Below are 13868 nucleotides of genomic sequence, written 5' to 3'. Positions count from 1 at the left end.
GCGAATGCCCTGTTTTCTCCTTTGAAGGCAAAACACTTTTTTCAGAAAAGAAAACAACAATAAACAAAATTTCACTTCGTTTATGTGAGCGATCAATTTATATCGTTTTGTAAAAGCATTCACAGAAAAAATTTTCACGAAAAAAAGTCTTAATAATTATTGAATATTTAATTGAACATTTTAAGAAATATTTAATTAAAAATTTAATTGATTCAACAAATTTTTTAATTGAAATAAATATCAATCACAAAAATTTATAATAACAATTAATTTTTCAATGAATTCTTTAATTGATACTATAATTTCTGTTATTGAAGATATTTCCATTAAAAAATTAATTGGAAAGGGTGATTCTTTTGAGGTTAGGATTTTCATGCATTAGTATTTGACAGATCACGTGGGATTTCAGACATGGTGTCAAAGAGAAAGATGCTCAGTATGCTTTGACATTTCATCATGAATAGACTTACTAACGAGCAACGCTTGCAAATCATTGAATTTTATTACCAAAATCAGTGGCAGAAAATCCGCTTTTTTATCGACAAATTTTGTTCAGCGATGAGGCTCATTTCTGGTTGAATGGCTACGTAAATAAGCAAAATTGCCGCATTTGGAGTGAAGAGCAACCAGAAGCCGTTCAAGAACTGCCCATGCATCCCGAAAAATGCACTGTTTGGTGTGGTTTGTACGCTGGTGGAATCATTGGACCGTATTTTTTCAAAGATGCTGTTGGACGCAACGTTACGGTGAATGGCGATCGCTATCGTTCGATGCTAACAAACTTTTTGTTGCCAAAAATGGAAGAACTGAACTTGGTTGACATGTGGTTTCAACAAGATGGCGCTACATGCCACACAGCTCGCGATTCTATGGCCATTTTGAGGGAAAACTTCGGAGAACAATTCATCTCAAGAAATGGACCGGTAAGTTGGCCACCAAGATCATGCGATTTGACGCCTTTAGACTATTTTTTGTGGGGCTACGTCAAGTCTAAAGTCTACAGAAATAAGCCAGCAACTATTCCAGCTTTGGAAGACAACATTTCCGAAGAAATTCGGGCTATTCCGGCCGAAATGCTCGAAAAAGTTGCCCAAAATTGGACTTTCCGAATGGACCACCTAAGACGCAGCCGCGGTCAACATTTAAATGAAATTATCTTCAAAAAGTAAATGTCATGGACCAATCTAACGTTTCAAATAAAGAACCGATGAGATTTTGCAAATTTTATGCGTTTTTTTTTTAAAAAAAGTTATCAAGCTCTTAACAAATCACCCTTTATAATTGAATTTTTTTGGAAGTAATTATTGGTTCATCAAATCTAAAGAAAAACTCAACTATAATTATTATCGGAAAATTCATAAGAAGGTATAAACTCATATAAAATTAAAATAATAATAACTATAACATTACAAATAATAATTATAAATAAATCAACAATAACACAATAAATAATTGATTGGCTTAATTAAAACAGGTCGTAAGTTCGGCCAGGCCGAATCTTATGTACCCTCCACCATGGATTGCGTAGAAACTTCTACGAAAGACTGTCATCCACAAATTTCAAATTTCAACCAGATCGGATGAATTTTGCTTCTCCAAAAGGCACCGGAGGGCAAATCTGGGGATATGGCAGCTATATATTATTATGGACTGATAGGAACCAATTCCTGCATGGTTGTTGGATACCCTATACTAACATCACGTACCAAATTTCAACCGAATGGGAAGAATTTTGCTCTTTCAAGGTTCTCCGGAGGTCAAATCTGGGGATCGGTTTATATGGGGCCTATATATAATTATGGATCGATATCAACCAATTTTTGCATGGGTGTTTGAGGCAATATATTAACATCACGTGCCAAATTTCAACTGAATCAGATGAATTTTGGTCTTCTAAGAGGCTCCGGAGGTCAAATCGGGGGATCGGTTTATATGGGGGCTATATATAATTATGGACCGATATGGACCAATTTTTGCATGGTTGTTAGAGACCATATACTAACACCTTGTACCAAATTTCAGCCGGATCGGATGAAATTTGCTTCTCTTAGACGCTCCGCAAGCCAAATCGGGGGATCGGTTTATATGTGGGCTATATATAATTATGGACCGATGTGAACCAATTTTTGCATGGTTGTTAGAGACCATATACTAACACCATGTACCAAATTTCAGCCGGATCGGATGAAATTTGCTGCTCTTAGAGGCCTCGCAAGCCAAATTTGGGGGTCCGTTTATATGGGGGCTATCATAAAGGGGACCGATATGGCCCATTTGCAATACCATCCGACCTACATCAATAACAACTACTTGTGCCAAGTTTCAAGCTTGTTTCGTTCCGAAGTTAGCGTGATTTCAACAGACGGACAGACGGACATACTCAGAATTTCACCACGACCCAGAATATATATACTTTATGGGGTCGAGCAATATTTCGATGTGTTACAAACGGAATGACAAAGTTAATATACCCTCCTCCTATGGTGGAGGGTATAAAAATTAATTGAGTTTTTCGACCAAACCAATTAAGTTTTTTTTCTACCAATTATTAATTGAAAGTGTCGAAAAATCAAAAGATTTTTTAATTAAGTATATTTTTTCTTTCTGTGATCGATACTTTCATTTTCGTAATTGAAGAAGTTTAATTATTAATCAATTAGTTCGTGATTGGATCAGAATTTTTATTCTGTGTTCTATGTCGACTTTTGATATTGACCAAAATCGACTAAGCTATTTTTAACCCTAGTTCTGCCACCAGTTTTTTTCGACATTGCCTCTATATTACGAAATATTTACATTTGTAAATAGTGTCCGAGCTAGGGTTTACAATGACTAAAATCGACGTTCACGTATCTTTTTGCTCTACACATAGAGAAACTTTCTTTAAACTTAAGCCAATATAGGTTTTTCATTGACATAACGAACAATTTTCATTGACACAATGAACATGTTCGTTTAGGGTGTTAAATATTACCTTAATAAACAGAAAATTCATTATAATAACGAAAATTTTCATTGCTTTTCATTGCTTTAATTTTTTTATTTTTATTTTTATGATATTTCGTTGATATTACTAAATTTTTTCTACCAGTGTCAGTTTCAAACGGGTAACTCTAATTGTTAGATTATTAACGCGACATTAACAGGTGGGCACACGAAAGAACCGATGAGATGAAAGGGCTGATTCATCAAAATTTCATCGAAAATATTTCATGTAGCCATGTTAACCAGTCCGTCTGTTGAACTCACGCTAATATTCGAATGAATAGAGATACAGTTTGAAAAAAGAAAGTTAGTACACATCCCATCTTATGATCGAGGGCTATCAAAATGGTCCATATTACAAACTTATTTTCTAACTTCAACTTACATGATTGATCCGATTCAAATTGTATACGACCACCGCCAGATCCTCCACCTGCCCCCATTATGCCTCTATCCAGTTGAATACCTGTACCACGTATATGCTGATTTTTTATTACGGGACCACCCAATTTCGTTATGGTTTTGTTGTATTTACTGTCATAATCGATATTGTAATGTCGTTCATTCTGTTGCTGAAAATTACCATTTTGGTCTGGCGAAATGGTGCCCATGTCTTTTACATAACGGTCATAGGGCGAGGAAGCTTTGTAGACAACATCGGTTAAATTACCCGCCGGACAATCAACCAAATCGAATTGTGACAATTTCATATCCTCAGCAATGGCTACTGCCGGTCTTTCATTGTTCCAACGATAGATGACATCCGATGTAGTGTAACCAACTGGGATGGACAGACAAGTAGAGGTGAGTTTAAAGCACAGGCCATAGTGAGACAGAAACAATGTAGGGAAAAAATTGTCAAAAAACGGAAAAGTGATTAGAATAAAGTGCAGAGACATGAAATAATAACAAGTTTATTTTAGCAACAACAACAATCTTTTAATTGTGTAAAAAAAAATGATTGTAGATGGTGTATAGATTAGAAATACTCCCTCCTAAAAGTATGCAATTTGTTTTGAGAGCATGTATTTCATAAAGAGAAGCTATTCTGATTTTTTATGCAATTAATATGACAATTTCGCTTTATTATAATGCTCTCCCACATATTTATTGCATTTTCCAATAAATCATACTTAATCCTTCATAAGCTTTGGAATAACCTACTTAAGTAGATAGCAATGTATAACACGATTTATTTAAATGCTTTCTTGATATAAGCCCAGTCTCATTTCCCATACGTTCTTTCAACAATAATAAGACAAGTATGTGATTATTATTCAACAGCTTTAACTGCTCTTCAAATGGCACATCATTGTGCCGTAATCGATTGTGATTTTGATTTCATTGTATTTTCATAGAATGTGGGATCGATGGTTCAAGGATTTAACAAACCTTTCATAATTTGCTTCAATAAATAGCAGGGCTGTGGAGCCGAGCCAATTTTGCTCGACTCCGACGCCAGCATTTTTCATCAGCTCGACTCCGACTCCGGAGTCGACTCCGGGTAATATAACTAAAACTCATTTTAATACCACTAATTTGCAGTTCTATTGTGGGGGTACCGTAAGTGGATCGATATAAAGTATCGTATTTATTTATGTGTGCAAAAAAAAAGGTCTTAATTTCACATTAGATGCCAATTAAACTCTATATTTCAAATTTAGGGCAATGTTTAATAAATAAAATAATGATATAAATACCCATCATAATATGAGAAGATACCAACAGTATATGTATTTGTGGACCAAAATTATTGATACTATCTCAAATTCTTTAAATTTGTTGCGAGCTATATAAAGATTTATATTCCCATATGCATGAATTTGAATCTGAATCGATTTAGACAAAATTGTATATACTTCTACAAAATCTATGTACTTTAAATTTAAATCTAACGTTATGGGACGTAACACAATTTTAACAAAAAAAAAAAAAAATAAAAATGCAAGGAAAGTCTAAAGTCGGGCGGGACGATTATAATATACTCTGCTCAACTTTGTATTTAGATCTACATTTTGATAAAATCTCAAATCAGACTTCTACAAAATCTCGGGCAGTATTTGGGAAATATTTATAATTGTTTAGACAATTTCGCAAAAATGCATTTATGATTCATTCAATGAAAAATTTGAAAATTTGAGTCATTTCTACAAGTTTTCGACTTAGCAGTGAGCATACAATTTTGGAAAAATTTTTGTCTAGTAAATAAAATTTTGCAAAATTTTCTACAGAAACAAAATTTTCATTAAATTTTCTATAGAAGTAAAAAAATTTTTTATAGAAATCAAATTTTGACCAAATATATAGAAATAAAATTTTGAATAAAATATTTATAGAAATAAAATTTGGCAAAAATTTTTTATAGAAATAAAAGTTTGAAAACGTTACCAATAGAAATACAATTAAAAAAAATGTGTAGCAAATAAAATTTTGCAAAATTTTCTATAGAAATAAAATTTTGCAAAAAAACATATTCTATAGAAACAAAATTTTGACTAAATTTTCTATAGAAATAAAATTTTGACAAAATTTTATATAGAAAAATATATTTCTATAGTAATAAAATTTCGAATACATTTTTTATAGCAGTGAGCATCAGTAAGAAAAAAATTTTTGAGAAAATTCGCTATAGAAATAAAATTTGACAATTTTTTCCTATAGAAATAAAATTTTGAAAAAATTATCAATAAAAATACAATTTTAGAAAAAATTTTGTGTAGTAAATAGAATTCTGCAAAATATTCTACAGAAACAAAATTTTGACTAAATTTTCTATAGAAATTAAATTTTGACAAAATTATCTAATAAAAAAATTTATTACTATAAAATTTTTGCAAAATTTTCTATAGAAATAAAATTTTGACCAAATTTTCTAATAAACAATCTATTGCTATAAAATTTTGGCAAAATTTTCTATAGAAATAAAATTTTGACTTAAATTTTTATAGAAATAAAATATCAATAGAAAAAAAATTGTGTAACAAACAAACTTTTGCAAAATTTTCTATAGAAATAAAATTTTGCAAAATATTCTATAGAAACAAATTTTTGACTCAATTTTCTATAGAAATAAAATTTTGACTAAATTTTCTATAGAAAAAAATATTTCTATAGTAAAAAAATTTTGAATAAATTTTTTATAGAAATAAAATTTTGACAAAATTTGCTATAGAAATAAAATTTTGACAAAACTTTTTATAGAAATAACATTGTGACAAAATTTTCTATAAAAAGCAACTTTGAAAAAATTTTCTTCCAATATTCCACATATGTATATGGCCATCTGTCAATATTCCACATATGTATATTTCGGGTATTAAAATGGATCGATCCAGCTCATCTGCTAGTCTAACATTCTAGGAAACATCAAAAGATAGCCTTAATTGGAAGTTGATTTTCCTTTACAATTATGCTGTACATTGATCGAATGAATAACGCAATGGAAACTAATTTGCGTAAAAACTTGATTAGTTACAAAAATGTGAAGTGTTTTAAAAAATTTGGTTTAGCCGGAGTCGGAGTCGAGCAAAATTTTTACGTCTCCGACTCCGACTCCAGCAAAATCTTCAGACTCCGACTCCAAGACTCCGACTCCGGCTCCACAGCCCTGATAAATAGGGTTGTGTTTTCTTTCCGCTTTAAATATTCCTTTAAAGAGCGTGCCAAGTTGGGATAAGTCAATTGTCTACGATTTTTATACCCTACAACTTAGGATACACACATCGCAATATTGGTTTCAGACCCCATAAATTATAAATATTCAGGGTGGTGGTGAAATTCTGGGTTTATCTGACGATGCACAATGGTATTATATAGATCTGTTATTTTTGAACAGATAAAAATATTAAGATAATATTTTATTTATTTTTTTTTACAGGAAACATCAAGAAAACTTGCTGAATACACCATTCCCGAAATTCGTATCAAAGATCCCCAAAGTGGGGACATATGTTAAAAAAAGCGTAATTTTTTTGCAATTTGATATTTCTAAGCTGTTTACCGGTAGGATTGTGAAATCTTTTCGAAAAGATCGACTTTTAAAAAAATGTTTCGACAGAAAGAATGTAGGTACCTTTTCCGAAAATTCGGTATTTTTATACCCACCACCATAGAATGGTGATGGGGGTATAATAAGTTTGTCATTCCGTTTGTAACACATCGAAATATCGATTTCCGACTATATAAAGTATATATATTCTTGATCAGGGAGAAATTCTAAGACGAATTAACCATGTCCGTCTGTCTATCTGGCTGTTGTAATCACGCTACAGTCTTCAATAATGAAGCAATCGTGCTGAAATTTTGCACAAACTCGTCTTTTGTCTGCAGGCAGGTCAAGTTCGAAGATGGGCTATATCGGTCCAGGTTTCGATATAGTCTCCATATAAACCGAACTCCCGATTTGGGGTCTTGGGCTTAAAGAAATCGTAGTTTTTATCCAATTTGCCTGAAATTAGAAATCTAGAGGTATTTTAGGACCATAAAGAGTTGTGCCAAAAATGGTGAGTATCGGTCCATATTTTGGTATAGCCCCCATATAGACCGATCTTCCGATTTTACTTCTTGGGCTTATAGAAACCGTAGTTTTTATCCAATTTGCCTGAAATTAGAAATCTAGAGGTATTTTAAGACCATAAAGAGTTGTGCCAAAAATGGTGAGTATTGGCCTATGTTTTGGTATAGCCCCCATATAAGCCAACCTTCCGAGTTGGGGTCTTGGGCTTATAGAAGTCATAGTTTTTTCCAATTTTCCTGAAATTAGAAATCTAGAGGTATTTAAGGACCATAAAGAGTTGTGCCAAAAATGGTGAGTATCGGTCCATGTTTTGGTATAGCCCCCATATAGACCGATCTTCCGATTTTACTTCTTGGGCTTATAGAAACCGTAGTTTCTATCCAATTTGCCTGAAATTAGAAATCTAGAGGTATTTAAGGACCATAAAGAGTTGTGCCAAAATTGGTGAGTATTGGCCTATGTTTTGGTATAGCCCCCATGTAGACCGATCTTCCGATTTTACTTCTTGGGCTTATAGAAACCGTAGTTTTTATCCAATTTGCCTGAAATTGGAAATCTAGAGTTATTTTCGGACCATAAAGAGGTGTGCCAAAAATTGTGAGTATCGACCCATGCTTTGGTATAGCCCCCATATTGACTGATCTCCCGATTTTACTTCGTGGGCTTCTAGAATCCGCAGTTTTTATAATATTTAACTGAAATTGGAAACCTAGAGGTATTTTAGACACAAAGAGGTGTGCCAGAAATTGTGAGTATCGCCCCATGCTTTGGTATAGTCCCCATATAGACCGATCTCCCGATTTTACTTCTTGGGCTTCTAGAATCTGCAGTTTTTATCCAATTTAACTGAAATTGGAAATCCAGAGGTATTTTAGAACCACAAAGAGGTGTGCCAAAAATGGTGAGTATCGGTCCATGTTTTGGTATAGCCCCCATATAGACCGATTTCCAGATTTTACTACTTGTGCTTATAGAAACCGTAGTTTTCATCCAATTTGTCTGAAATTGTAAATATTCTGGTATATTAGGATCACAAAAACGGGTATCGGATTTAGTTTTAATCGGTCCATTTGGTAAGGCCCCCATATAGACCGCTTTCCCTTCTTGGAGGTATAGAAGGCACATTGATCATGAAAATTGCTTGAAACTCAATGTAAAATTTCCAGATTTTACTTCACGGGTAAAAATCTACGGATTTAAGATTTCAAATCAAGACATTATTTTATAATTTTCTTGCACACTTACAAGGTTTCTTAAAACTTCTTAACATCGTTTTCTAAATTGTGAGTTAGTCCATACGTGGTAGAGAGCCAGAATTGAAAAATGGGTGTCGCTTATATGGGGGCTATTTTCAATTATGAACTTGATATGGACCAATTTTTTGTGATTGGGGATCGATTTATCTGAGGACTATATATAACTATAGACCGATATGGACCGAGTTATGCATGGTTGTTATCGGCCATATACTAGCACAATGTACCAAATTTCAACTGACTCGGATGAAATTTGCTCCTCCAAGAGGTTCCAAAACTAAATCTCGGGATCGGTTTATGTCGGGGCTATATATGATTATGAACTGATATGAACCACTTTTGGCATGGCTGTTAAATATCATATACTACCACCACGTACCAAATTTCAACCAGATCGGATGAATTTTGCTTCTCCAAAAGACACCGGAGATCAAATCTGGTGATCGGTTTATATGGGGGCTATATATAATTATGGACTGATATGAAGCAATTCCTGCATGGTTGTTGGATAACATATACTAACATCACGTACCAAATTTCAAGCGAATCGGATGAATTTTGCTCTTCCAAGGGGCTCCGGAGGTTAAATCTGGGGATCGGTTTATATGGGGGCTATATATAATTATGGACCGATTTCGACCAATTTTTGCATGGGTGTTTGAGGCCATATATTAACACCACGTACCAAATTTCAACTGAATCAGATGATTTTTGGTCTTCCAAGAGGCTCCGGAGGTCAAATCTGCTGATCGGTTTATATGGGGGCTATATATAATTATGGGCCGATATGGACAATTTTTTGCATGGTAATTAGAGACCATATACTAACACCATGTACCAGATGTCAGCCGTATCGGATGAAATTTGCTTCTCTTAGAGGGTCCGCAAGCCAAATCGGGGGATTGGTTTATATGGCGGCCATATATAATTATTGACCGATGTGGCCAATTTTTGCATAGTTGTTAGAGACCATATACTTACACCATGTACCAGCCGGATCGGATGAAATTTGCTTCTCTTAGAAGCTCCGCAAGCCAAATCGGAGGATCGGTTTATATGGGGGCTATATATAATTATGGACCGATGTGGACCAATTTTTGCATGGTTGTTAGAGATCATATGCTGACACCATGTACCAATTTTCAGCCGGATCGGAAGAAATTTGCTTCTCTTAGAGGGTGTGCAAGCCAAATTTGAGGGTCCGTTTATATGGGGGCTATACGTAAAAGTGGACCAATATGGTCCATTTGTAATACCATCCGACCTACATCAATAACAACTACTTATGCCAAGTTTCAAGTCGATTGCTTGTTTCGTTCAGAAGTTAGCGTGATTTCAACAGACGGACGGCCATGCTCAGATCGACTCAGAATTTCACCACGACCCAGAATATATATATATATATATATATATATATATATACTTTATTTCGATGTGTTACAAACGGAATGACAAAGTTAATATACCCCTATTCTATGGTGGAGGGTATAACAAAAATCATCACAAAAATTAATCAATTAATTTTTTAATTGACACTATCATTTCTGTGATTGAAGACTTTTCAATTAAAATATTAATTGAATCAATTAATTTCGTGGTTGAATCCGAAAAAGAATTTTTGTGTGTAGTCGACTTATTACCAAAAGATTTTATGTCACCATATACCGTACGTTAAAAAATAATGACTTACCATCAATGAATTTATTAACTTACTAAACATAATTTTTTTTTATAAATACTACTACCAAGAACACCCGACTAAGAATCCAAAAGCGTGTTTGCCGTAAATAATCTATGAATCTGAATCTGTCTGAAACTGCTCAGCTACCTAAATTAGAGATTTTTAGACATACAATCGTTCTAATGAAAACACGACAAATATTATTGTTGCATGTTGCTAATGTTTTCTTAGAACTGTATTCTCAATTTCCATTCTTCCATTTCATTGACTGAGGGAAGTTTGCCGTTTTAGGAAAAATCTGTTGAGGAACAATGCCATTTAAAGTATTTGTTTTCTATCGACGCCTAAATGTGTTCGTTAGCATTCAATAACTTGAACAAAGCCTTTTGATAGGTATTGAACGTGAGACCTAGACATGGGCCACTATTCATTTTTAAATGCCTAAAAGTAGGCAGAGGTTATTACATTAAGTTGTTAAAGACCTAGGTATAATAGGCATTTTATTGTATTTCGAGGAGTATAATAACTTAACACACTTTTATTGTGCCAAATGAATCCTTTTAATGCAGACACTTATTTATTTTATATTTTTATTATATACGATATCTTAACTAAAAAACTACGCCTTAAAATATACTCCAAATTCTTCTCTTCTTGTTCTTTATAATCATACACTCTCAAAGTATGCTTTTGATTTTTTTAAATTTATTAAATTGTTGCATAGATTTGTGCCATGTCAGTGAAATTGATAACACAGAGAGTTGCATATGGCTCTAATTGAATGGAAATTTTTCAAAAAATGACGTAGATATTAGTGAGAATAAGATTAAAGCTTCGTCTGGGTTTGTCAACAATGATGTTGACATTATTTGTCTATATGTCTTCTCATTAATGCGAATCGATGTCACTTGCTACAAGAGCACAAAAACTTTCAATATTATACACTTTTCAGTATTGAGCGTAAAGGAGGAAATCGTGTTTGGGAAAATATTGCTAAAGAGGCAAATTTGTAGATGAAATAGCATGGAGGTAAAAGAGCGAAATATTCCTATTAGAGGCATAACGTTTATAGAAAATTTTCGAGTTTCATTAAGGCAATGAAATGGAAATTTAAGAGTGAAAGTTTTCAGTTCTAAGTTTCTATGTCGATCGTTAGGAAATGTTCCCATAAATCACACGAAGTAAATATCTATGTTACCTATCAATTTTTACTGTTAACTTCAATTGTATTTCGTGTAAATATGAAATGAATATATCACCTATCCGTCCATTCATTCGCATTCGTTCATATGTTTATGTTATCTGTGCCACATACACTTTAAGCGGAAATATTTTATGAATTCCCTTAAGGTTTGTCATGAAAAAATTTCTTATACAAGGATATTTTTGGTACCATTGCCATTTATGCGCTTTGCCACAACACTCGAGGAAATATCTTAGCTCTTTTATACGAAAACGTGCGGTTTTCTTAGTTCTTCTACAAAGACATAATTGCATATTTTCAGGCTGCCATTACTAAATGAATTATTAATCGGACACATTTTAATTTCATATTATTTATCGGTTCCTTAATTTTAGATAGATGTTTAAAAATGTTGAAACTTGTAATTCGATTTCGATATTAATAGAATGACAAAACAAACAAATAGGAGAAATTGCTGTAATATGATGTCCTTCTGTCTCTTTGTACGAATCAATCCATAGCCTTCAATTATAAAAAAAAAAAAAACAAGTAAGTAAAGTAGAAAGTCGGGCGGGGCCGACTATATCATACCCTAAACCGCCATTACAGAATTAGTAATCATAAGCATTTGTGGGGTAACATATAGGTCTGGGAGATAAACCGCAGTTGCATATTTAAGAAAATTAAGGGGTACATGTCTATGGGTGCTTTGTGTCAATCTGACTATAGCTCATAGTCAATGTTGCCAGGGAAAATGTTCGGTTTACCCTACAAGGACAAAAAAGGTTCCCTACCAAACAATTTTCCCTACTATATTTTTCGTTAAATTTAAAAAATTTTACAAAACAAAAATGGTTCTAAGTACTTTATTATCTTAAAACATGAATATGCAACGTGTATAACTTAGAATATAAATTTGTATTACCACCACGGTTGCCACAGTTGGTAGAATTCTACCCAAATTAGTAATCTGTTTTGTTAAATAAAAATAAAATTTTGGAAAAAGTTTCTATAAACAAATTTTTGTGAGAAATTTTTCTATAGAAATAAAATTTTGACAATAAATTCTATAGAAATAAAATTTTGAGAAAAAATTCCACAGAAATAAAATTTTGAGAAAATTTTTTATAGAAATAATATTTTGAAAAAAAAATTCTATAGAAATACAATTTTGACAAAATGTTCTATAGAAATAAAATGTTGACAAAATTTTCTACAGGAATAAAGTTTACCACACATTGTTAAAGATCAAGCCTTGCCGGCTTCTAATTTCCTCCTCTAGAGCCACCAAAATGTAAAAATTATTACAAATTGTGTTGAGTGAAAATGTCTTACATTGTGGCCCTACGTCCCTACAAGACGCTAAATATTAGAAAACCCTACATATAGGGAATTTCCCCTACTTCTAGCAACACTGTCTGTGTTGATATTGCGCCTACGGAGTTAGTATGCCACTAATATTGAGCCCATTACTAAAAAAGAGAAAATCGTTAAATTAGTGTGGGTAATAAATACAAATCTGTAAAAATCGAGTAATATTGTTATGTAAGAGCTACAAGTACGTATAAGTACGATCGGCTAGTACATCAAAATTTGAAATTTGAGTAACATTGGTTAATAAATAAGAGTACTATGGCCAAATTTGGGAAAATCGAGCGATGTATATATATGGAAGCTATATCTAAATCTGAACCAATTTGCATAATATTTTGCGGGTTTGATTAATACAACAAAAGGTTACCTTGTGCAAGATTTAAGTAAGATCAGTTACGAAATGAGGCCTGTATGGTCAAATATAAGGTTATAAGGGCGCATTTTTCAAAATCGGGCGATACATATATGTGAGCTATATTTAAATTTGAACCGATTTCGATGAAATTTTGCACATATAGTTAGTACTATAGAGGACTGGATCTTGCCAACTTTTAGTAAGATCGGTTAATAAATAAGGGTTCTATGGCCAAATTTGGGAAAATCGGGCTATACATATATATGGGAGCTATATCTAAATCTGAACCGATTTCGATGATTTTGTTGCACATATAGTTAGTGCTATAGAAGACTACATTTAGCCAAATTTGGGTAAGATCGGTTGATAAATAAGGGTTTTATGGCCAAATTTAGGAAAATCGGGCGGTACATATATATGGGAGCTATATCTAAATCTGAACCGATTTCGATGATTTTTTTGCACATATAGTAAGTGCTATAGAAGACTACATTTAGCCAAATTTGGGTAAGATCGGT

The 13868-nt window shown here is 32.9% G+C and overlaps 1 protein-coding gene across 1 annotated transcript in view; it reads right to left on the bottom strand.

The window, feature by feature from the left end:
- Positions 1–13868, bottom strand: part of Grd (gamma-aminobutyric acid type A receptor subunit Grd) — a 38576-nt gene that overhangs the window by 5139 nt on the left and 19569 nt on the right. Inside the window, exon 5 of the mRNA XM_075307557.1 lies at positions 3371–3766. Within this exon, the coding sequence (XP_075163672.1) occupies positions 3371–3766 (396 nt within the window). The remainder of the gene's footprint in view (positions 1–3370; positions 3767–13868) is intronic.

Source organism: Haematobia irritans, chromosome 4 (assembly GCF_050003625.1).
Source record: "Haematobia irritans isolate KBUSLIRL chromosome 4, ASM5000362v1, whole genome shotgun sequence".
In the NCBI taxonomy this organism is placed as follows: Eukaryota; Metazoa; Arthropoda; class Insecta; order Diptera; family Muscidae; genus Haematobia; species Haematobia irritans.
This window is presented reverse-complemented; position numbering and strand designations above follow the sequence as displayed.